Here is a 23,580-nt window from a genome sequence, read left to right as displayed (position 1 = left end):
TATTGTTTGTGTGCTTCTTCCGTGTACTATTCTATATTTTTTCTCTTTCTTCGAGAAGTATTACTATATATAATTTTGTCTGCTCCTTCCTTGTCCGTAGTGCTTTGTTCTAAAGGGTTCCTGCTGTCATGGAATAAGGAAAATGGCACCGTTGGAACAGCTAGCTACATGAAACCCCAAGTCTTGTTGAAAGACAACTTTATGATTAAACAGACACAAAGTTTTGCAACTTTGAAATTTTTTTCCAAGTAAATTGATATTTTCCAACACTACCATTTTTATTATTCTATATCAGCAGAAACCATTTCGAATAAAGTGTGACACACACACACACACACACACACACACACACACACACACACACACACACACACACACACAGATGCTGCTCCTTTTACTAATAGATTCCTGATTTTCCTGACTTGGGAGGTTACAATGAGTCTCTATTAGCTTGTGTATTTCCCATAAGGTGTACTTTGTGCAATACTTGTATCATATTTTATGATATATGGCATCAACATGTGGATTTTTAAATGATTAACTTTGTTCCCCTTGCCTAGCCAACAAGCTTTACGCCTCAATCTCTGTTCGCAGATAACCACGTGACCGAACACACAGCCGAGAGTTACACTCTGCAGTGGCAGCGTGGACTCATCTCTAACTACGATTACTTGCTGCACCTCAACAACCTCGCCGACCGAAGCTTCAACGACCTGTCGCAGTACCCCGTGTTTCCTTGGATCATCGTGGATTATGCGAGCCCACAACTTGGTACCGTGCTTCCTTCGATACCATGCTTTCCTCGATTTCTTCCTGTACAGCTCAGCGACTCACCTTTTAAGCTCGATTGGAATCCGCATAATCCCGATGCATAAGTTTTATCTTTGTTGACTTCATGCTCTTCGACTTCCTTTTCTTATTCTCTTCCTACTCTTGCTGTAAACTTCCTGTGTATTATTTTTATTTATAAACTTTTTCATCAATGCATTTAAAACACGTACATCAAATTATTTATTTATTTATTTATTTTGTATGCAAGGTCGAGGCTCGTGGAAGGGATATAACACTAAACGGATCAGGACGCAACAGAACAAAAGAAACGGTAGAAAGAAGGGGGAAACACCAACAGCAAGGTTGTAGGAGACTTGGACGAATAATGGGTGGAGGGCAGAATGAGGGGGAGTGGAGGATGCATGGGGTGGACAAGATGGATACAGAAGGAAACTCAGGAAGGAAAAACTGAAAATTTGGAAGAAGGTATGCTTGAGGTGGCTGGGGGATTAATGGGTGAAAAAAGATCATGGTTTTTGGTGGGAGAGGGAGGTAATCTGAGATGGTGGTGAACAGCTCTATGGAAAACTTGGAGGGAAGAACGAGATTGAAGAGGATGTAGAAGTTGGTTTCACAGGTGCGAAAACAGAGGAGCAAGTGAGTGGAGGTGAGCAGTGATTCTGGGAGTTTCACTTCACCTTTTGGGCGTTTCACCGGGAGGGTTGATTGTGAACCATGTGAGCCCTGCAGAAACCTCTTTGGGGGGGTGAGGGCAAAGCATGGAAAGAGCCGAGGGTGCAAGACCGGAAAGGAGTCGGTAGAGGACAGAGACTACCGACCTGTCTGTGATGGTTAAGTGATAGGCCCACTCAGCTTCATCGTGGGAGATTCCAATAATCTTAAAGGTCTTGGTTTCCACGTTTCCACGGCATCAATCTGAGCAAGGTGTGAGGCAGGGGAGCAAGCCCAGAGGGGAGGCCAGCACTCTTATCAAGCTGCAGAATGAAGGCCCTGGAGGTGAAAAGGAGTTCAGATGTGCCAAGGAAGTACTTTGTATGACACAGGCTACACAGTCAGTGGCTGCCTTTGGAGGCCAACTTTGAAATGTGGTTTGCCCCAGAAAGATTATGCGTAATAGTAAGACCCAGGAGTTTGAACGATTGAACTTCCTCAAGAGGATTGTTAAGAAAATAGATAGGAGCGTTTGCCAGATGGTCCTTTTGAAGAGAGATAATGAGAATGTGAGATTTGTCAGGATTGAAAGAAATATTCCAAGTGTTTGACCCGCTTGTGATAAGAGATAAAAAGGGATTTTACAGAGTCAGAGAGATTAAGAATAGGACTGAGCCCAAAACACTGCCATGGGGCACTCGAGTATTGACAGCGAGCGGTAGATTTAAAAGGATACCGTTGAGCCACACACGTTGGCTGCGAAAGTAGAGGAAGTCACTAAGTCATGTGTGGAGTTGACCTTGGAATGGACAGTAAGGCAGGATGCCGGACGCTATCAAAAGCGTGCGATATGTTCAGAGAGACGACCTTGAACTCATGTCTGACATTGAGGGCCTTCATCCATTATTGGGAGAGTAGAATCAGCACATCCAAGCTGAAGTGACCTGGTCTGAATCCAAATCTGTGATCTAAGATGAGGCCATTGAAGAAAAGGAACAATTTCATATCGACTGCGATGTTGGATTCCATGACCTTGCTGACGATTGGGGGGTCTGTAGTTGAGGGAATCGGTTTTTGCACCTTTTTTACGCAATGCAGTGATGTTAGCTGAAAATTGACTGTGAGAGCACGTAGTGACAGGAAGCATCTGCCTTGGATGGTTTTGGACCGTTTTTAAACCGTTATTGTTTCCCCAATGACATGTTATTTACGAAGGAATTGAAGCATTTTATTCCTCAGGTCAGTAATGGAGCGCAGACCTTTCATTACTTCTGTCATTCGTTACCACGTCACATGAGGATTCTGAAGGCACTGTTGTTGTTGGGTAATTATCTGAACACATATACAGTATGTAATCTTTAATTGTGTTACAAAGTGTCCTTGGGCGATTTTCTTCTTTCTCTTTGTCCTTGGAGTTATTTAAGCTCTTTCAATCGGTGCACATTGATTGTACACGATAACTACCGCATTAGGTGTGGCACGTTCATTGTGTTCACGTCCACCTGTTGCCATCTTTATGATGGCGATGCTTGTGCTCCGATGAGATGAACCTTTACCGCACTCTGATTGCATTCCCAGCGGGGTTTGTCCTTCAGTGATGAACCTTCACCAACACTCTACCTGCATACCACGCTCTACAAGTCTTTGTACGGTTGATAAAGCATCCCAAAAGTAGTCATTGTGGTTCCCAGAGGGAGGCGTTAAGTGCTTTGTCTTGTTGTCTGTGGTGTTCCACTTTTTGAAGAATAATTTTTCCATCATTTAATTTTTTTTTTCTTTATGATTTTTTTTTTCTTAAATTATTCAATTCTTCAATTTCCAGTACTGTACTGCACATTAATTTTTATCCATTTTTCAGCTATTTATTTATTTTTGTTCAATATTCGATTTTTAATAATTATTGAATTTTTTGGTTCACGAGTCAGTAAGTGACCACTATATTTGTTATGGGTGTGTCTGTCTATCTGTCTGTCTGTCTGTCTGTCTGTCTGTCTGTCTGTCTGTCTGTCTGTCTGTCTGTCTGTCCCGAGCATAGCTCCGTGGGTTTTGATCCGATCCTGATAAAATTTGGGTGGGAGGTTTATATCATGATCTCGTTGTGTTTTCCTGAGAATGGTCATGCTGCGCCCATTATTGGCGGAGCCACGCCCAAAACACGTGTTTTTAGGGGGTAGCCGATTTCAAGTTACATCTTCTCCGAGGGGGTTTGTCGAATCTGGCAGGAGTTTTGGGTATTTGGTTAGCCCAATGGCACCTGCATAGCCCCACGGAGCTCGATTTTTAATTTTCATCCCAAGGTCAACGTCACAAGGTCACGAACTTCGAAAATGTCAAAAAAAAATCAATAAATTGGGCATCGAGCTCCTAAGGGTTTCAACTGTTTCGAATGAAAGTTGGTATGCAAGTAGTGCTCTTCGAGTACCACAACTTTCATCATTTACGTTTTTCCCGATTCCCGCCAGTTTGCCCGTGGCGTCCCCTCGAAGGTCAAAAAAATTAAAAAGGCGAACCATGTACATTGCTCCTGAACCATCGCCGTCTCCAGACTTGTCAATGATTTACTTTTGTTTTTTTTGTTTTTTTAATTTTCAGTTTTCTCCAAGCTCCTAATTTAAAAACTATAGCACTTACAAAAGCGATGTATACAGCGGTTCATGGGTATGAAAATCAACTGAACCATTCGATGATATGAGTGAGGTAAGTGAAGACAAAAAATAATTGAGCACTTTATCGTTAAGAAACCGTTGTGGCCTTTTCTAAGTCGAGGCATTATTGAGCAGACCGAACTAAAGCAGTAGCTTCAGACCCCAGTGACGTGACAGAGGGCTGATTTAAATAGGGCGTTTAAATTTACCCAAACACGGAGTTTTCACTCATGCACTCCCTTGGAGGGAGAGTCCCGTTAGTATGCACGCAAAGCTTCAGGTCTCTAGGTTTCATGCTTATGTTATGTTATGTTATGGAGGAGACACACACACACACACACACACACACACACACACACACACACACACACACACACACACACACGTTTATTATTTTGGATGCATGGAGTGAGGCGGTCTATGATTTATCCGTGTTAGGGTTTAGTTTTGTTTTTAAAATCCTCTCTTGTATTGTATGCTGAATTCCTGATACACTCGACTTGTGGGCTTGTGTGCAGCTGTGGAATAGCATAAATCAAAGCCACGGTCGAATCGGGGGTACGATAAAGCCGCAGCTGCTCTCCTCTGCTTACGCTGCATTCTGTCCTGGATTTACATCTTTTCAAACCACCATTACCACCCTTAAAATCCCCCCTTTGATTTCCCTCGATTATCATTGTTTGCGGAATACATTACAACTGCACAAGATGAGCTGGTTCGCATGTTGAATGGGGATTATGGTATCGTGGGTTGTTGTCGACCGTTCTGAAATTGGCTTTGCTTGTTGCCCTGATGAAGACGCTGCACTATGTAGAAGAGCAGGTCGCTGTGCGCCCTTGCCTTGGATGCTTTCAAAGTTTTCTCTTGTGGGATTTCACACAAGTTCTTGTGCATCAGAATCCTTCCCTGATCGGCAATCACTCGAGCCGTCTGCTTGGCCAAGCAATGAGTCTCCTCCACTGATGGTGTATTGGGAAATTAATTAATTAATCAATCAATGTGCGAGCGTATTTACGGATCTTTTACAATTTCCACTTCACCCCAGATCAAGGTCATTGGTATATTTTAACCATTCCGTTTGCAGCGCTGTTTGCTGCAATGCTTTCACGCTGTACATTGCAACTGCAGTTATAATGGAAGCCATGTTGACGAGCAAGAAGCTGCTTTTAGTGGCTTTATTGATTGCACATCACACGTTGTTGTCAACTTACCAGATCTGAGTAATCCAGCCACATTTCGAGATCTCTGCAAACCCATTGGAGCTCTGAATGCTGAGCGGCTGAAGAGAATGCTGGTAAGTTATTTATTTATTTATTTATTTATTTATTTCCCATCCTCTGTTTCTGAAGGGCCTTCTGAACAGGCTATTGGAATTGGCCAGTGTGTCAGTGTGTGATGAGTGAGTGAGTGAGTGTGTGAGTCCGCATGCAGGTAGACTGTAATAAGAAAATATTTCATTCTCAGATTTACTGTAAGATATATATATATATATATATATATATATATATATATATATATATATATATATTTATACATATATTGTTGCGAATTTGCGCCCGCCGGTGTGCGATCGGCCGCTCGACTCGAATAGCGGCCACCTCGTCCACCGGAACGGACAATTCAGTCATGACCCTCTTGGAACAACACCCGGAGCTAGTCACGGGTGGGGGTTTAACCTCACCACGATCGTGCCAATTGCCCACCCGCGCAGGATAGGGTTGCTCGCCAAATTCGACCTACCTAAGTACCTGCACGAGTGGTCGACTGGGCGATCGTACCACGCCACAGGCCGACTCCGGACACGAACCGCTTAAGCGGTCCGTTCCGTGCTACAGTGATAACCGAGCGGTGTTATCGTCGGCCTCGACGGTTCAGATTATTTACCGGGCGTTTTAAACCCATGATCAATCCCTTACATGATGCAAGATGGAACTTTCAACGGAGGAAAGGACGAAGAGAAACGGGGGAACAATTGGACAAGCACATTTAATGCGCGACACACGGAAGCACGTATTTACAGCAAAAGAAAGCAGGGAAAGAGTTAAAACCGAATAAGCAATAATTCACAGCACAGTCACTTACACTATTCTACTTTACAGGACACGGCGCCACACCATTCATTCAAAAACCCAAAAGAAATGATTGAAAGAGCGTGATCGTAGGGAGCTCCCCAAGCTGGTGTCCACCATGATCCGGCTCCGCCAGCACTGCCGATCCCCTCAAGGCGCCCTCGGTCCGGAGCGACCCAACCAGCATGGTCCGGCGAGCGAGGTCGAGTCCGCGAGCCTCCGCGTCCGCTCGCGCTTCTCCTCAGGAACTCCACTCAGCTCTCCGCGCTCGTGTTCAGCATTTTCCGCCGTGCTCTCCTCACTCGCTCTCTTTCGCGTTCGGCCTTTTCCCGCCGAGCTCTCCTCACTCACTTGCGTTCGCCTTCAGCCTTTTCCTGCCGAGCTCTCCTCGCTCGCTCGTGTTCAGCCTTTCCCGCCGAGCTCTCCTCACTCGCTCGCGTTCGGCCTTTCCCGCCGAGCTCTCCTCACTCGCTCGCGTTCGCGTTCGGCCTTTTGCCGCCGAGCTCTCCTCACTCGCTCGCGTTCGCCTTCTGCCCCCTTTTTCACAAAGCCCCGCCCCTTTCTCAACTCCCGCCCCTCCTTCCAGAACATGCTAGAAACTTCCGGACGGAGGGGTCTTCCGCCCAATCGGCGACGCTTGCACCGCCGTGGCATTCTTCCTCTTCCCTCGCAGGGTGAAATCCACCGCGGCGGCGCCATTCGTTCGGAGGAGGGGGGAACGGGGGCCGCCTGCTTTCCCTCGTCGAAGGCCAGGCCTCTGGCAACCGTGTGCCGAGTCAGAATGCGGTGGTTGTTGAGGTGGCGTGGTTTGGTGTGGTTGGCGCTGTGGTGGGGATGGCGTGGTTGTTGAGATGCTGTTTGATTGAAATAAAAGATAGAACAGAAAAATGGCTAACTCAAAGTGTTGCAGCCCGGATGGATCACATAAATTCCCTCATTACAACGGGTGTGGGCTAACTACACATGGACCTATCGAGATATCTCACCTGAGGACTCTTTATGGTGTAATGCGAATTTCCACAACCGTAACAAAATATATATATATATATATATATATATATATATATATATATATATATATATATATATATATATATATATATATATATATATATATATATATATATATATATTTGCGGTTCTGGGAACCGTATCCCTCCAAAACAATAGCAACCATCATACAGCGGTCCCTAGACAGTTATTCCATTAATATACGTGTTCAGATAGCCCCTTCCTTTTCGTCTTGTGGGACATGCATTGTCTTGTGACAGGGAACGTGCATTGTGTGGATCTCATAGCTCGGTCTGTTTACACCACTAACTTCATTTCTACTCTTCTTTTCTGCTTATTCCTGAGGTAAATCCGAATTTTGGTCCTTGCTGAGGCCAACACGTACAGCACGTGCCGCGGCCGAGGGAGGGGAATAGGAAAGCCGCGACAACACCACACGAGCATCGACAGCGCAGCTGCGAGGATACAGCAATACCCTCGAAGGAACCTCTGCCGCAAGCTCGAGATGATCGTCTGACGTTCCCACTGATCTGGGATGAGATTGCCAAGGCCGCACGGATGTTGTTTTTCACAACACAGAAGCAAATGACCCAATATCGACGAGAGCATGGCTGGCAGCTTGGTGCCAATAACTACATCGTCAATGGCCGATAATAGAAAAACAACAATCACGCCACGTTGTGCAGGACACGTGTGCTAGATACGGGCGGCACGTTATTTTCAACCCATTTCTAGATTTAATTATATCAGCATCCTCTTTTTCCCTCCATTTCTCCATCTGATACTTAGATCGATATTCTTTTTCATTCCAAACCTCCATCTAATAATTATATCCGATTGTTCCCTTCAATTCCTAACACAAATCGGGGTTGGCTCCGTGCACACAATAGCAGAATCGGGCGAGCGCTGACCATGTAGGCCATGGTGGATCCGCGCGTACTGTACGAAACATGCTCGATGGCAGGCGGACCCGTGCTTAGCTTGTGACACCTTATTATCGTACAGAGCAGGGCACGGATGGCACACAACACGACGAACACGATAGCAGATACAGGTTAACGCGCACGTGTTCCATGGCGGGTCCGCACGTACTGTACGGAACATGCTTGATGGCAGGCAAACCCGTTCGCAGCCGTGATACCTTATCATCGCACAGAGCAGGGCACAAATGGCACACATCTTGTTCTGGTCTGTGCATGGGTTTATCCTAACATCTTACCGTCTGTGCATGGGTTTACCCTAACACCTTACCATCGATCCTCATTGGTGGCCACAGGTGTTCTCCATGGATGGTGGACGTCTCTTCGCCTCTCCGCCCGGTGAAGCCGCGATCAGGCAGAGTGCGTGCTGTGCAGTTTAGATCGCTCGGGCCGCATGGCGCAACGCGGAGCAGGCATTGATCAGCGCTAATCGAGGGTGCCCGGGCGGGCATGCGGAGCGGACACGACCCTCGGCCGGTCGCCGGTGCACGGTCCGGGAGATCGGTGCAAGGCAATTCATGTCGCGGAGTTCGGTGCGGGGCGATTCATATCATGGGGCTCGGAGTGAGACGATTCCGCAGCTTGGAGTTATCTTGCCGGAAGTGGAGTGGAGCCGCTTCCGGCCACCACGGACGAGCCACGCAGTGATCTGGGCCCAGTCAGAGCGGCCGATTCAGGTGACAACACATCGCTTCGGGGTAATGCCCCCATCCTGCACCCCAGGGTCTATATAGGACCGGTGGCGAGGCCGTCCATAGTTCTGGTTTTGGTGTCTTTCCCATTAATGCTGTCGGCTCGTCCCGTTCTCTGCCCGGCCTGGGATTGATCTCGCCACCCATCTGCTAACTCCGCCTTCTTCACCCGCCCGTCTTTGCTCACTCAATCTTGACTCGGCCTTCTACTCCCGCCGTTATGTCGTCATCACCTGCGACTCCACCTCCTCCTCCCGCCCTTCTCTGCCCACATGTTGCTGACTCCACCCATCCACCTGGTCCTGTCTACCACTCCACCCACTCGCTCTCAACTCCGCCTTCTCCACCCATTTGGCTCTCAACTCCACCTTCTCCACCCAAAGTCCCTCGTTCACACCTGACGGTCGCGTCTTGTTCTCTGGACCGACGCTAGCTGCACGAAGTGCCATGAAGCAGGAGACGACGCGCCAGCTGTCAGGAAGGGATCGTTCAGCGGAGCATCCCCCCAAAACATATTGGTGGCGCGATCGCGCAGTCGAGCAAGGTATGGAGAGACCGTTAGTCTCATCTCCTCTCCTTTTTCTCTTCATCAACTTCTCTTCATCGGGGTGTGTGTGTGTGTGTGTGTGTGTGTGTGTGTGTGTGTGTGTGTGTGTGTGTGTGTGTGTGTGTGTGTGTGTGTGTGTGTGTGTGTGTGTGTGTGTGTGTGTGTGTGTGTGTGTGTGTGTGTGTGTGTGTCCTGGCGTCTCTCCTCGTTTAAGTTTCGATTGTACAATAATTACATCGGGCTAACTCTGCTCTGTGTCTGCTTTTGTAAGTTGCTTGTATATTGCCGCACCTCTCACATTTATTCCTATCCCTGCATTACACACAACAATAAAACTATTCAGTGTGCCACATATCTATCCTCGCTTGCTTATAAATATACTATTATTATTATTATTATTATTATTATTATTAGAAATGTTCCCTGCTCGTTTTGTCTGTTCTTTCATTGATCCAGCATGGTCCGAATCCTAGCTTAAGGGGCTGTCACACCTTGACATTTTAGCCAGCGTATGGCAAGGTATCAAAATGTATGTAAAACGTTGGCGGACGCTGAACTATTGATGTTTTAAAAAAAGTTTTGGGCGTATAATAACGTGTTGGACGGATGCATAACATATTAGTAACGTACACATAACGTTTCAATCACCTATAGATAACTTATACCAACGAATGCTGAGCGTGTTCTTGGCGTTCACAACCTATGCCCAACGATAGTGTAACTTATGCATAGCGCGGCAGCGTATCGCCGACGATCACGTGGCGTAGGCTATTAATAGGCTGCGGATCGACGATTCAAATCATAACCGCACTAGACATCGAAGTGTGAAGCCGCTGTCACACCTTGACGTTTTAGCCAGCATATGCCGACGTATGAAAAATTTGCTGAACCAAGCTGGCACACGTCGAATACGTTATGGGTAAGTTTTGTATACGTTAAGAGCATGCTGACATACGTCATAGTACGCTGGTTTACGTCGTCATACGCCAAGTACGTCGAGAAATTTTCAGCATGTTGAAAATTTCTCGACTTACTCGACGTATGACACACGTTCCGCATACGCTGGCCATGAGTTGTAGGCACGTTACGCGATCGTTGACACACGTTACTTGTAAGTTACTCATAAGTCGAAACACGTCGAGGTAATGGTTAGCGTCAGTGTTCCAGACTCCCTGTTTTTGTTTTTTGTTTGTTTTTTGTTTTTTTTCTTCGGTACGACGGTGATGTTGACACTTCGATTTCTAGTGCGGTTATGATTTAAATCGTTGAGCGGCAGCCTATTAATTATATTATATTATAACCGCACTAGAAATCGAAGTGTTAACATCACCGTCCTACCTAGAAAAAATAAATAAATAAATAAATCAGGGAGTCTGGAACACTGACGCTAACCATTACCTCGACGTGTTTCGACTTATGAGTAACGTGTGTCAACGATCGCGTAACGTGCCTACAACACGTTACTCATAGGTTAGAAATCAGTTTCGGGTATGCTAAACATTACCTCGACGTGTTTCGACTTATGAGTACCTTACAAGTAACGTGTGTCAACGATCGCGTAACGTGCCTACAATACTTTACTCATAGGTTAGAAATAAGTTTCGGGTACGCTAAACATTACCTCGATGTCTTTCGACTTATGAGTAACTTACAAGCAACGTGTGTCGACGTGTGTCAACAATCGCGTAACGTGCCTACAACTTATGGCCAGCGTTATGCGGAACGTGTGAGTCATACGCTGGCATACGTCAAAAAATTTCAAGCATGGAAAATTTGTCTAACAGCTCGGCGTACGACGACGTATGCCAGCGTACTACGACGTATGCCAGCGTGCTCTTAACGTATACAAACTTACCCATAACATATTCGACGTGTTCCAGCGTTTTAGCCAAATTTTTCATACGTCAGGCATACGCTGGCTAAATCGTCAAGGTGTGACAGGGCCTTTAGCCGGGACATTATTCCCAACGATCTGTTCCTTTTCGCCGGTACGTCCTTGGCAGTGTCGCTCAGCTGCATCTGGTCCAGTGAAGTGATCCGGTTCGGACAAGGCGTACTGGGGGCATGTTCCCCGGTAAGTAAATGACGTGATTAATTAGGTAACCCGGTTAACCCATAGATGGGAGGTCCCTAGGTCACGTGGTTGAGTTATTGGCCTTCACGGTCGGTTAGCGACACGCCGCGTCACGGAATTATCCGTGTATGGCGGCCTACAATTCCGGGGAGTCTGTTGGGAACCCGAGATAGCTTCCCCCTCTGGTGGTCTTCTCACCCGACCCCCGGCCCGCAACAATATCTTGGAGAACCTCTACTTTGTTACTTGCTCTGCCTTTACCATTGTATAAAATACTGCTCGGATTGCCCATTTGACACTTTTATCTTGCGCTTTGGCGTTCGCCTTAGGCTTCATTATATTTGGTTATTTAGACTTTTAATTTTCATTTTTTGGAAATGACTATTGTTGCGGGGCCGGACGTCGGCCGCGAGCATGACCGCGAGATGGAGCTGCAGCGTCGGCTCGACCGATCGCCCGGAATTTGGGTCGTCACTCCGGAGAAGTCCGGAGCCGAAGGGTCCTGACTGGACCGAAGATCGCCAACAGGTCACCCGCGTGGAATAGGGTGAATATCCAACTTTCTATATACCTAAGTATCCACGCGGGGAATCTACCGGGGAAATTCACCCTCGACGGAACTCGTACGAAAACGAGCCGCTTCGCTCACTCGTTCCGTGTGCGATCCGAGCGGTTTAATCGCCAAAAACCGTCGGTCCAAATGTCCCCTTGCGGCCGTAACAGCTTTTACTAATTCTCAAACACGCAGCACGCTCAGCCAATGAAGGAATGGACACGAACGAGCTGAAACATTCAACAAATGGGGATATTTATTGAAAAGTAATGGGGAAATGAAGGGAAGCACGCAAGAAGCAGAGTTAAACCGATTTATTATTATTATTAAGCACGTAAATACAGGCAAAAACACATACATTTCACTAATTATCAGATGGGCCCACGGACACACACACGCACACACACCCAAAGAATCGGACCAATGGTCTTTATTAGGACCTTCAGCCCTGAGGGACAGGCGGGCTGAAGACCAGGGTCGAACTTGGACCTGTCCGCCTCATGCGGTCTTCAAGTCGGTCGGTCTGGCAGGAGGCGAGACGAACCCGGCCTCCTTGACTCCGCTCGGTGCCCGTCCTGGCCACCAAACCTCAACTCCTTTTCCTCCGGAGATGACACTCAACGCTTCCGGCTCCAGCGGCGGATGGTCTTTCTCAAGCTCAATCTTCAGGAGGAGGAGGAGGAAGAAGACGCTCAAGATAAACATGACAAGACCAGCCCAGACCTCTCTCTGCGAGGATCCTCTGTTCCTTCTTTATACTCTCCGGCGCCGCGCGACCCCTCCCCCACTCGGCACGCTCCCCAGCGCATCGGTGGGTGGGTGGCTTTGACCTTTCCCCCACTGAGCGTGTGGAGAATCCCGGGGCTGTTCTCTTCTCTGCAGCGCTGCCGCAACGCAACGGTCATTTTTGTTGTCGTACCCCTCCCACTCGGTCCGCGGAGAATCCCGGGGCTGTTCTCTCCTCTGCATCACTGCCGCAACGCAACGGTCGTTTTTGTTGTCGTGCCCCTCCCACTCGGTCCGCGGAGAATCACGGGGCTGTTCTCTCCTCTGCATCACTGCCGCAACGCAACGGTCGTTTTTGTTGTCGTACCCTCCCACTCGTTCCGCAGAGAATCTTGGGGCTGTTCTCTTCTCTGCAGCACTGCCGCAACGCAACGGTCGTTTTGTTGCTGTTGTTGCGGAAGATCAGGTTTTCCAATGAAGGGAAATCCAAACTATAAAAAATAAATCACAGCGCATGGACATTTATTTACCCATTAGACAAGGGAAAGGAAGCTATTTATAAAACACATACTTACCGATATAACTAATCTATTAGAACTGAATGTTGTGTGCTATAGGTTTCCAAATTCGTAACAATATTACGTGATGAATTAGTAGATTTCACATTTGCTAAATTCAGCCAAATCAGCTTTTTCAATCTTGCAGAATTTTCAATCTTGCAGAATATAATAGGAATAATCATTGTACCATTTGTGGCCAAACATGACATATTTTGTCTCAATTGCTGATAATAAAGAAAACAAAACGTCTTTATACACCTGAGAGACACTTGGTTTTGGAGAGTTTGTTTGAACCTGCAAAATACACCTGTTGATCCCAGATTTCCTTTTTGATCCACTGTCAGTTTCATGAGGATTATGTAATCCCCAAACACGTAGCACACAGATATTTAGCAGGCACTAGAAGTAAGGGAATGAACAAACATGAAAAGAGGAACGCGAGAGAAAGGAGGGATGGGTAACCTGCAAGTGAGAGGGTTGGGTTAATGGGTGTCAACGATTTATGGGAAGGGATGTGGGGGTGACACGAGGTGGTGCCACACTGCCTGATTGAAGCCCTGGAGGGAAGAGTGTGAAAGAACGGCCTCTGGAAGGCGGTTCCATAGATGGGATTTGCGAGGAATCAAGGTGTTCAGGTGTGTAGTCAGCCTGGATTTTGGAAGTTTAACCAGGAGGGGTTCCTGGAAGAGCGTGTCATCTTGGAGTTGATAGGGAGAGTCGGAAGCCTGAGAGAGCAGAGGGAGTGATGTTGGAGAAGAGGTGGTTAAAAAACAGAGAGACCACTGACCTTCCTTAGCCTACAGTGTGAGAGCAACAGACCTTGTGCTTCAACCTCATCAAGGGAAAGTCCAATCATGTGGAGAGCTTCATAGGGATCATTGCCCCCAACCAAATGAGTTTTATCGAAATGTCTGCCTTTAATAATAACTAGCTCAAGTGCAGAAACATCCTTCATCTTTACTTTTGGTAACTGATTAGACAGTGTACTGTCTTTACAAGCCATGCTGTATACCATTGTTGTCTGCTGCTTCTCTCGTTTGCCCTCAGTTATGGCGGACTCGAAGTGAGGATCATGGGTAATGTGACGTCACCGAAATGGATCTATTCCGTTGAACTAAAAAAATCAAACCCTTATCTGACTCTCCCACGGCCACCTGTTATCCTCTGCCTGTTTTTTGGTGTATTATCCTCTCATATTCCATTGTCAGCTCTTCCTTGAAGCTCTGACCATGTCTGTCAACTTTATGTAAAAATGCTTCAAATAAGATGACCATGCCTCCCAACACTGACAAGTCGATATTTTGCATTCCCGCCTGGTTTTGCATATCTTTCAATGTCCTCCTCAGGACCGTTTTAAACAGATGCCTCCAGATCAGAAATTCATGTATGGCAGTCACTACTCATCACCTGGATATGTGCTCTTCTACCTGGTGAGAGTTGGTGAGTCAGACACCTACACACCTCTTCATGATCATAAGAGTAAAGAGTGTCTTAATATCTGTTAACCCTGTCCTCGGTATGCAGACTATGTTTCTTCGCAGCGCCTGTGGCCCCAAATTAAAGAAGTTTAGTTTCATGTTTCTTCTTGAATAGAAAAAAGATTTCATTATTGTTCTGATCAGGAGCAATGATTGATATTTATTACCCTCGCTGCTGAAGGAATGGGTATTGCGTTTGGGTCCGTTTGTTTGTCTGTCTGTCTGTTTGTTTGTTTGTTCACACAGAACTTTAGTGTTTTTCTCCGCAACCGCTTGTTGGATTGACACAATTTTCACCATAGGTGCGGCCACTCATGTAGAATGTTTTAATCATAATTATGATGTCATAGGTCACGTGGTGTGGCAGTCATGTTGGAAAAATGGAAAAACTTTGCACCTCTATCTCTGAAACCGCACCAAGGAAAAAATTTAAACTTGGCACACGGCAAGTACTCCTCCTGGGGAATATGTGTGATTTTTTTTGATGACGTCATAGGTGCCTTCGTTATGACGTCATAATTGCAAATGTAGAATGCTCGGGATAAAATGGGTCATCTAAGGTCATCTTGGGATAAAATGGTCCACAGAAAAATTTTTGGTGACATCATCGGTCATGTGATTCGGCAGCCATATATATATATATATATATATATATATATATATATATATATATATATATATATATATATATATATATATATATATATATATATATATATATATATATATATATATATATATATATATTTATATATATTTTTTTTTTTTAACCTTCAAAAATCTTCTTCTCTGAAGTGACTGAACAGATCGAGGCAAAAGTTTACACGTATGACCAACTATCCATGAGGAACAAAAGGTTTGCACGTTTGACATCATACGTCACATGGTTTGGCAGCCATATTGGATTTACCCTAAAACGTATTAAAAAAAAATTCTCTCGAACAGCTGGACAGATCAAGGGGAAGCTTCACAGAAATGTTCCCCAAGCCTTGGGTGCACAATTTTGTAAAGGAATAATTGATTCCACATGGATTGGTCACATGGATTGGCAGCCATATTGGATTGAAGAAAAAAAAAATAATGTTTTCTCTGGAACTGTTTAATCAATCAACATGAAACTTCACAATTATGATCTCGTTGTGATAGGCAATACACGCTTTAAATTTCAACTTGATCGGACACGTGGTCCAGCAACCAGGATTATTTAATCGGACACGTGTGCCTGATCTATTTGTGCCTGATGAAGTTAGCTGCGAAGCCGGCGAAATGTTTCCCGAGACCAGGTCTGCTCTCGCTTTTTTGCTCAAATTAGCGGAGTTGATCTAGTTTTTTTTTACTATTGATTGGAAGCACCTTCTTCCTCTTTAAAAATGTGTAATCCCAACCACCCCAATCTTATACAATATATACATATACATATATATATGCATATATATATGCATATGCATATGCATACATATATATACATATACATATACATATACACATATACACATATACACACATATACACATATATACATATATACACATATACACATATATACATATATATATATATATATATATATATATATATATATATATATATATATACGTATATATACGTATATATCACGTATATATATATATATATATATATATATATATATATATATATATATATATATATATATATATATATATATATATATATATATATATATATATATATATATATATATACGTATATATATATATACGTATATATATATATACGTATATATATATATACGTATATATATATATATATATATATATATACGTATATATATATATACGTATATACATCAGATGCACCTCCTGACTGTTATGGTGAGCCACACCAAGGATTATGTCTCACATGGTAAAACCACAAAGACAACCGTCAATCTGCCGCCCAGACGATTGTTCCCGCAAATGCAAACCATTCAACCAGAGGGCACGTGATGCGATCGGAGGGTAAATCGAAACATGTGGAGTGTGATGAGCACTCCCCTGATCTCCATTGGACATTGTCCTACACCAGTGTCATCTCCAACTCTGAGGGGCAGCCCGGCAACTCTGTCAAACAGACAAAGATTACATGGTCAACATCAGTTAAACATCAGACGGAGCCGCCTATCCGGATTTCAGGCTTGTTTGTCCTCGTCATTGTGGTATACCGATAAATATCTAACCAATGATGACCACATTCGTCGTTTTAACATCAGACGCACCTCTTGACTGTGAGCATGTGAGACATAAGCCATCGCGATGCTCATCACAAAACTGCATAATCTGCAAAGAACAACTGTCCATCTGTCACCCAGACGATTGTTCCTGCTAATGCAAACCATTTCACCAGAAGGCACATGATGCAATCGGAGGGTAAATCGAAACGTGGAGTGTGACGAGCACTTCCCGGTCTCCATTGGACACAGTCCTACGCGTGCTCTAGGGTTCCCGGAGGAGCTTGTGCATATAATCTTTTCAGGATAAAGACGTTGGTAGACATCAGTGTACTTTTACTTGGCATCTCGCACCTCAACATCAGGAGCTGTGTGCTAACTGTAATGTTTGTGTTTCGCATGCAAGGCGATTGTGGTGTTTCACATGCAAGAGGCATCATTGTGTGTGCCATCCCTCAGATGGACGTTAAACCTGGTGTCCTGTCTGCTAGCATTAGTTAGTTGGTGGATGTAAAAAAAAATCTCACAGCGTCCTTCACCAAGACTCGGCGAGCTATCGCCAGAACTAGGCGAGCTATCACTAGCATCCTGAACAAATTACTAATTCTTGCCCCAATCTAGAAGGTGCCAACACCGTGCTCCCAGCAAAAAAAAAAGATGCAAATTCGCAATCATGTGCTGCATATGAAATAAAAAGAAGAAGAGCTGTGTGCTCTCAAACACAAACCAACTCAGCCATTCCAGTTACCTCGACCACCGAAGGTGGATGGAAGTTATGTCTTCACTCCTGTCTGTCTGTCTGTTCATCTGTCATTGTGAGCAGGATATCTAAAAGGTTTTAAAGTGATTCTTCACGATTGAGTGATAAGGCAAAAAATGATAGAGAGCACAATATCTCAAAAAGTTCCAGGCACATATGGACAAAAATTGGTGGGCAGGTTGGGTGTGTGACAAGGAAGAATTCATTCCATTTTGGTGAAGATCTGGATCCAGACATGAGAATTTTGTTTTTTTAATTGTTGAGTGATTCTTCATCATGGAGTGATTTGCCCAAAAACAATATGTAGCATGATAATTCAAAAGATTGTGGATGAAATGTGACAAATCTTGGTGGATGAGATGGTTAGGTGAGAAGAACAAGTCGATTCGATTTTGGTTCAGGTCCAGATCGAGATTCAGCCGATCAGTGGGATACAAAACACAAACTGTTTCGCCTGGTGGAGGTATACGCTCCACTGAGTACCATTCTAGTTTTGGGCTGTAATCCGATTGAAATACTCAGTAACGTTAGTTACGTACTTGTATATTGATAGAAGAGCTGGCAGGATGGCCTCGAGGTATGCACACTCGTCTTTAAGCTGTCTTGCCTGGGTCTAGCCTGGCTCCAAACAGCCATCCTGGTGTTTCACATGCATCAATAATGTATGTGCTGCCCCTCGGATGGACGTTAAACTGGATGTCCTGTCCTCTCGCATTAGTTGGTGAAAGTTAAAGATCTCTCGGTGTCCTTCACAAAGAGTAGGCGACCTATTGCTAGCACCATGACCAAATTCCAAATTTCTGCCCTAATTAGTGCTGGGAAGGCAATGGCAAACCACCCAGTGTAATCCTTGTCAAGAAACTGCTTCGGCAGCACCGACGCTCTGTAACGGAGTATGGTACATCAGAATCGGAGTGTTCATAGAATTTGGTGATTAAATTGAGAGGAAAGAGCTGAAGTTTCAACAGGATTGGCATTAATGGACAAACAAGTGCTGAAAATAAAATAATGAATCGAGATTTAGATTGTAAAAACTATATTTATGCAAGCATCAAATGTTTCCTTTATTTCAGACGAGTAGCTTACCTTTCCTTTTTAGCGCGTCTCTAACATCTGTAGGTCTTTACTATAAGAGATTGACTTCTGGAAACCTTTTCTTTTAGCCCTGAATGTTTAAGAGGGCACCTCATCAGGATTCATTTTCTAGCCGAGACAGTGTGGTCGGTATCGACTTCTCCACGCAAACAGAAAGTTCCTCCAGCCTTTTGTTAGTCATGTTGCGTTGGCTTATTGATGGCTGTTGGCCCCGTGGAGGCATTGCTGTTCAGATTCAACTTCGGAACGTGAGCTGTTTGTTTATTGTGCAGCATTGTTTTTTACGTGCTGTATTCAAGCGATATCCCAGCTTGGCTTGCCGTTCAATCTCATTTGACAGGAAATGGGAAACTTGACCGTGGTTTTCACCGCTCGTCTATCTTAAGGCTGCTTCTTACGCCACTGGATGCTAATCAGCTTTGTGTAGTGATGGCATACCGTGCTACTTGGGAATGTTCACAATTACCTCTGAATCCTTTATCTGTGCAATTGTCATGGGGATGGACTAGGATGCCAGGATATACTGGATAAACTCAGATGTTAAGATATACTGGACAAACTAGGATGCTGGGATATACTGGATATACTGGACAAATAAGGATGCTAGGATATACTGGGCAAACTAGGATATACTGAACAAACTAGGATGCTAGGATATACTGGATAGACTAGGATGCTGAGATATACTGGATATACTGGACAAACTAGGATGCCAGGATATACTGGATAAACTAGGATGCTGGGATACACTGGATATACTGGACAAACTAGGAAGCCAGAATATACTGGATAAACTAGGATGCGAGGATGTACTGGATAAACTGGGATGCTAGGATATACTAGATAAACTAGGATGCAAGGAAATACTGGATAAACGAGGATGCGAGGATGTACTGGATGAACGAGGATGCTCGGATGTGACTGGATAAACGGTTTTTATCCCCCGCCGCGTGGCGGAAGGGGGATATTGTTGTTACCCGGGTCGTCCGTCCGTCCGGCTGGCTGGGCGTCAACATTTATAGCTGTGAGTGCGATAACTCATAAACTTTTCGCCATATCGATTTGAAATTTGGGTCACACATGTACCACCTGAAAAGGAAGAACCCTATTGATTTTGGGTGTGGCCGGATCCAAGATGGTCGACTGGGGCGGCCATCTTGAAAAAAATGTTTTTTGTAATAAATGGAAAACCGCTTATCTGATTTCAATTATTTTTCAATGGCAGGGGATTCCCCATCTCTGATGGTATATTTGTTGTTGTAACTGCATTATTGGCTTTCTTTTCTAAATCCTGGATGTACACCTTTATGTTTTTTTTAGCTCCAGAACACATGCTGTGTATCCAGAATGGCCGATTTGACCATGCCGACCGCATGTTTAACAGGTGAGGACATTTGGAAATATGTACTTTCTCTCAAGACCCTTCTCTGCATCAATCCGTCATCTTCTGCTCCATCTTTGTTGATTAAAGTCATCTAAAATGAATTGTTTTATTGTTCAACTTGAGCTGCGACTGACTTGTAACTTTTTCTCTCCACATAATAGGATATTCTCAGATATTCTTGTTTTCCTGGTTTGTGCTATTGGAAGGTGACTGCACGAATGATGTTTGTACTTTTAACTCAGAATAACAAATGTAGTTGCCTTCACTTTTTGTTGCTGGAATATCAAATAAATTTTTCTTATTGAATGACTCATTCGCTCACAGAGTTCCTGGGATTAAAATGAACTGGTGAAGCCAAGCTGTATCTGTTATTATAATCAGCATTTTACTGTGGTTATTAAGGTCGGGAGGGAGGGGGAATGAGGAGGAGGGATATCGAGGCAGGGTAGGGAGGCGAGGAAGGAAGGGGGAGCAAGGAGGGGTGCGGAAAGGGAAGGCAGCGTGAGAGGAGGGCAAGTTGAGGCAGTCTAAAGGGAGGGTCCGACCGCACATAACCACCATCCAGGCGCCGGGTAGACTAGTTGGGGGGGAGGAGTGAGGAGGGGTTGGGGAGCGAGGAAGTGAGGAGGGGTGGGGGAGTGAGGAAGCAGGAGGGAGTGAGGAGGAGTTGGGGAGCGAGGAAGCAGGAGGGAGTGAGGAGGGGTTGGGGAGCGAGGAAGCAGGAGGGAATGAGGATGCGTGGGGGAGCAAGGCAGCAGAGGGGAGTGAAGAGGGGTGGGGGAGTGAGGAAGTAGAAGGGAGTGAGGAAGCAGGAGGGAGTGAGGAGGGGTGGGAGAGCGAGGAAGCAGGAGGGAGCGAGGAGGGTTTGGGGAGCGAGGAAGCAGGAGGGGTTGGGGAGTGAGGAAGCAGGAGGGAGTGAGGAGGGGTGGGGGAGCAAGGCAGCAGAGGAGAGTGAAGAGGGGTGGGGGAGTGAGGAAGCAGGAAGGAGTGAAGAGGGGTTGGGGAGCGAGAAAGCAGGGGGGAGCGAGGAGGGTTTGGGGAGTGAGTAGGGGCAAAAAAGCAGTATTATAACAAATAGAAACATCAAAAGGAATTACTTTGCACTTTGTTTGATTTTCAGGTTAATGAGATGAAATTTGATGATTTTAGAAGTTTGACCTTGCGTATACCTTTGACAATTTGATCTCAAAAATATTTTGTTTCCCAATTAAGCAATGCACGATGAAATTGCTGTTTAATTTTCAAGTCAATCGGATGAAAAATGATAGTTTTAGAAATTCGACATCAACATGACCTTTGACCTCAAAATCAATAGGCTTCTCACTTGAGACTACCCCTACAACTTGGTAAAGTTTCATGATGATCAGTTTTCAATGGTGACCTGCAGGCGATAGATAAATGACAGACAGACAAACGGACCCAAATGTAATACCCTCTCCCCTGGCGAGGGTAACCAGGCTTGTTTGCTCTTCCCATCTGAGCACTTATCTCATCATGCTTGGACACAAGGATAAAATCCCACACACTTGATTTATCCATTGTATACTAATATCCTTGTAATTCATGTAAAAGTGTGTCGATGTCCCCTGATGTGTTTACCCTGCATGTGGTACGTGCCCAAGCTCTTCTCGGAGCCTTGGATCATATTAAGATATAAATCCTCATTGAGAGTCGGGCTTAAGGTGTTGATCCAGCTGATGCTCTGGATAGGAGTGTAACATGCATGGCTGTACTTTGTCCAGCATTGCAGACACGTGGAACAACTGCATGGATGGTGTCACTGATTTCAAAGAGGTGAGACTGTAAACCACCACTCACCTTTTTTACATCTTCGCTTTCAAGCCCATCATGACATTTTCAGGCTTTGTTACCTCCGCCACCTAAGGTGCACGGAGGTTATGCTTTCACCACTGTCTGTATGTTTGTTTGTTTGTTTGTTTGTTTGTTTGTCTGTGTGCAGGATATCTCAAAAAGTTGTTGACAGATTTGTACGAAATTTGGTGGACAGGTTGGTTGTGTGAGAAGGAAGAATTGGTTCTATTTTGTTGAAGATCCGGATCCGAGAGTTTTAAAGTTTTTTTGGAAGTGATTCTTCACCATTGAGAATGGCATGATAATTCAGAAAGTTGTGGATGAGTTGGTTAGGTGACCAGCTGATTTGATTTGACCAGTGACCAGCTGATTTGATTTTGGTTAAGGTCCTAATCCAGATCCGGCCTATCAGTGGGATACAAAACGTAACCTATCGAGTCGGGTGAAGGATGTGCGATGGACCTGTGCTGTTCTCGTTTAATTCTGTGATGATTCTAAAAATAAATCGGATCTCGAACTAATGAGTGAACATACATACTCTCTTCAGTTTTATTTAGTTTTCCAAATATTATATCCCAGCTAATACATCCTGTCCTTTGCTGACTAGGTTATTAAGGGTGGGGGGGGGAGAAAGAGAGAGGAGGGAGGGGAGGGGGACAGAGGGGGCATGGAAAGGAGGAGGGAGGGGAATCTCGGAGCCGGTGATTCAGGTTGGGCGAGGAAGAGGGGAAGAGCTCGGAAGGTGGGGGAGGGGGAGATTGGGAGAGCAACGCCTCTCCAAACATTGCCATACATTTTGGGAGGAATGGGTGCGAGGAAGGTGTGTGTGTGTGTGTGTGTGTGTGTGTGTGTGTGTGTGTGTGTGTGTGTGTGTGTGTGTGTGTGTGTGTCTCTATCACAGACAGATAGAGGTGTGAGAGGAGAGTGCTGCATTTTATTAGGGGGGGGTGGGGGTTGGAGCAGTGTGTGTGTGTGTGTGTGTGTGTGTGTGTGTGTGTGTGTGTGTGTGTGAGAGTGAGAGTGAGAGTGAGAGTGAGAGTGAGAGTGTCGGAAAGAGGGAGAGGCGTGGGTGAGAGGGAGGGTACGTTCCTGCCGTGATGTGGCGATTCACTACTTCATAACAACTGAAAACCTTATTTTACTGATTGTGATCATGGAATTCATTTTGCCTTCCTACCTCAGGTTTTGAACTGCGGTATCACCATCAATTAAAGCTTTAAGAATGCATGCCAAGTGGCTTCACCAAGCAATTCCACAAAACGGTTGAAGAAACTTTTAAAAACGAATCGTTTAATTTATATTTGTATTTATCGATGCCAAAGTGACGGGTCATATAATGGAAGATCGTACAAAAAGGGGAAACGTCTTGTAAAATCAAATTTCACATTTTCAGTGAGCTAAGACACCACCTGTTACCTGTTGCACCACAGAACAACACGTGGCCAATGCAGGCGAGTGGCCCCTGAACTTTGTTCAAGTCGATTGATATACAGTATTCAGTGACAATGCGAATATTGTAAAGCACTTGCCAAGTGACTTCAGCGCTCAATGAAACAGTTGATA

General features: G+C 45.0%; 1 protein-coding gene across 4 annotated transcripts in view; it reads left to right on the top strand.

Moving 5' to 3' along the window:
* Positions 1–23,580, top strand: part of NSMAF (neutral sphingomyelinase activation associated factor) — a 186,827-nt gene that overhangs the window by 60,351 nt on the left and 102,896 nt on the right. For all 4 annotated transcript variants that reach the window (XR_015060510.1, XR_015060509.1, XM_085890199.1 and 1 more), the window contains exons 13-17: positions 595–771; positions 5,303–5,382; positions 14,647–14,740; positions 20,142–20,205; positions 21,948–21,999. Coding sequence is in view for 2 of the 4 variants with exons in the window: in XM_085890199.1 (XP_085746325.1) it covers positions 595–771; positions 5,303–5,382; positions 14,647–14,740; positions 20,142–20,205; positions 21,948–21,999 (467 nt within the window). In the remaining 2 variants the exon portion in view is untranslated. The remainder of the gene's footprint in view (positions 1–594; positions 772–5,302; positions 5,383–14,646; positions 14,741–20,141; positions 20,206–21,947; positions 22,000–23,580) is intronic.

The sequence above is a fragment of the Eptatretus burgeri genome, chromosome 7 (assembly GCF_056783735.1).
Source record: "Eptatretus burgeri isolate ZD-2024b chromosome 7, Ebu_testis_v1, whole genome shotgun sequence".
Taxonomy (NCBI): domain Eukaryota; kingdom Metazoa; phylum Chordata; class Myxini; order Myxiniformes; family Myxinidae; genus Eptatretus; species Eptatretus burgeri.
Note: the sequence above shows the minus strand (reverse complement) of the source record. Positions and strands in the feature narration are given on the sequence as shown.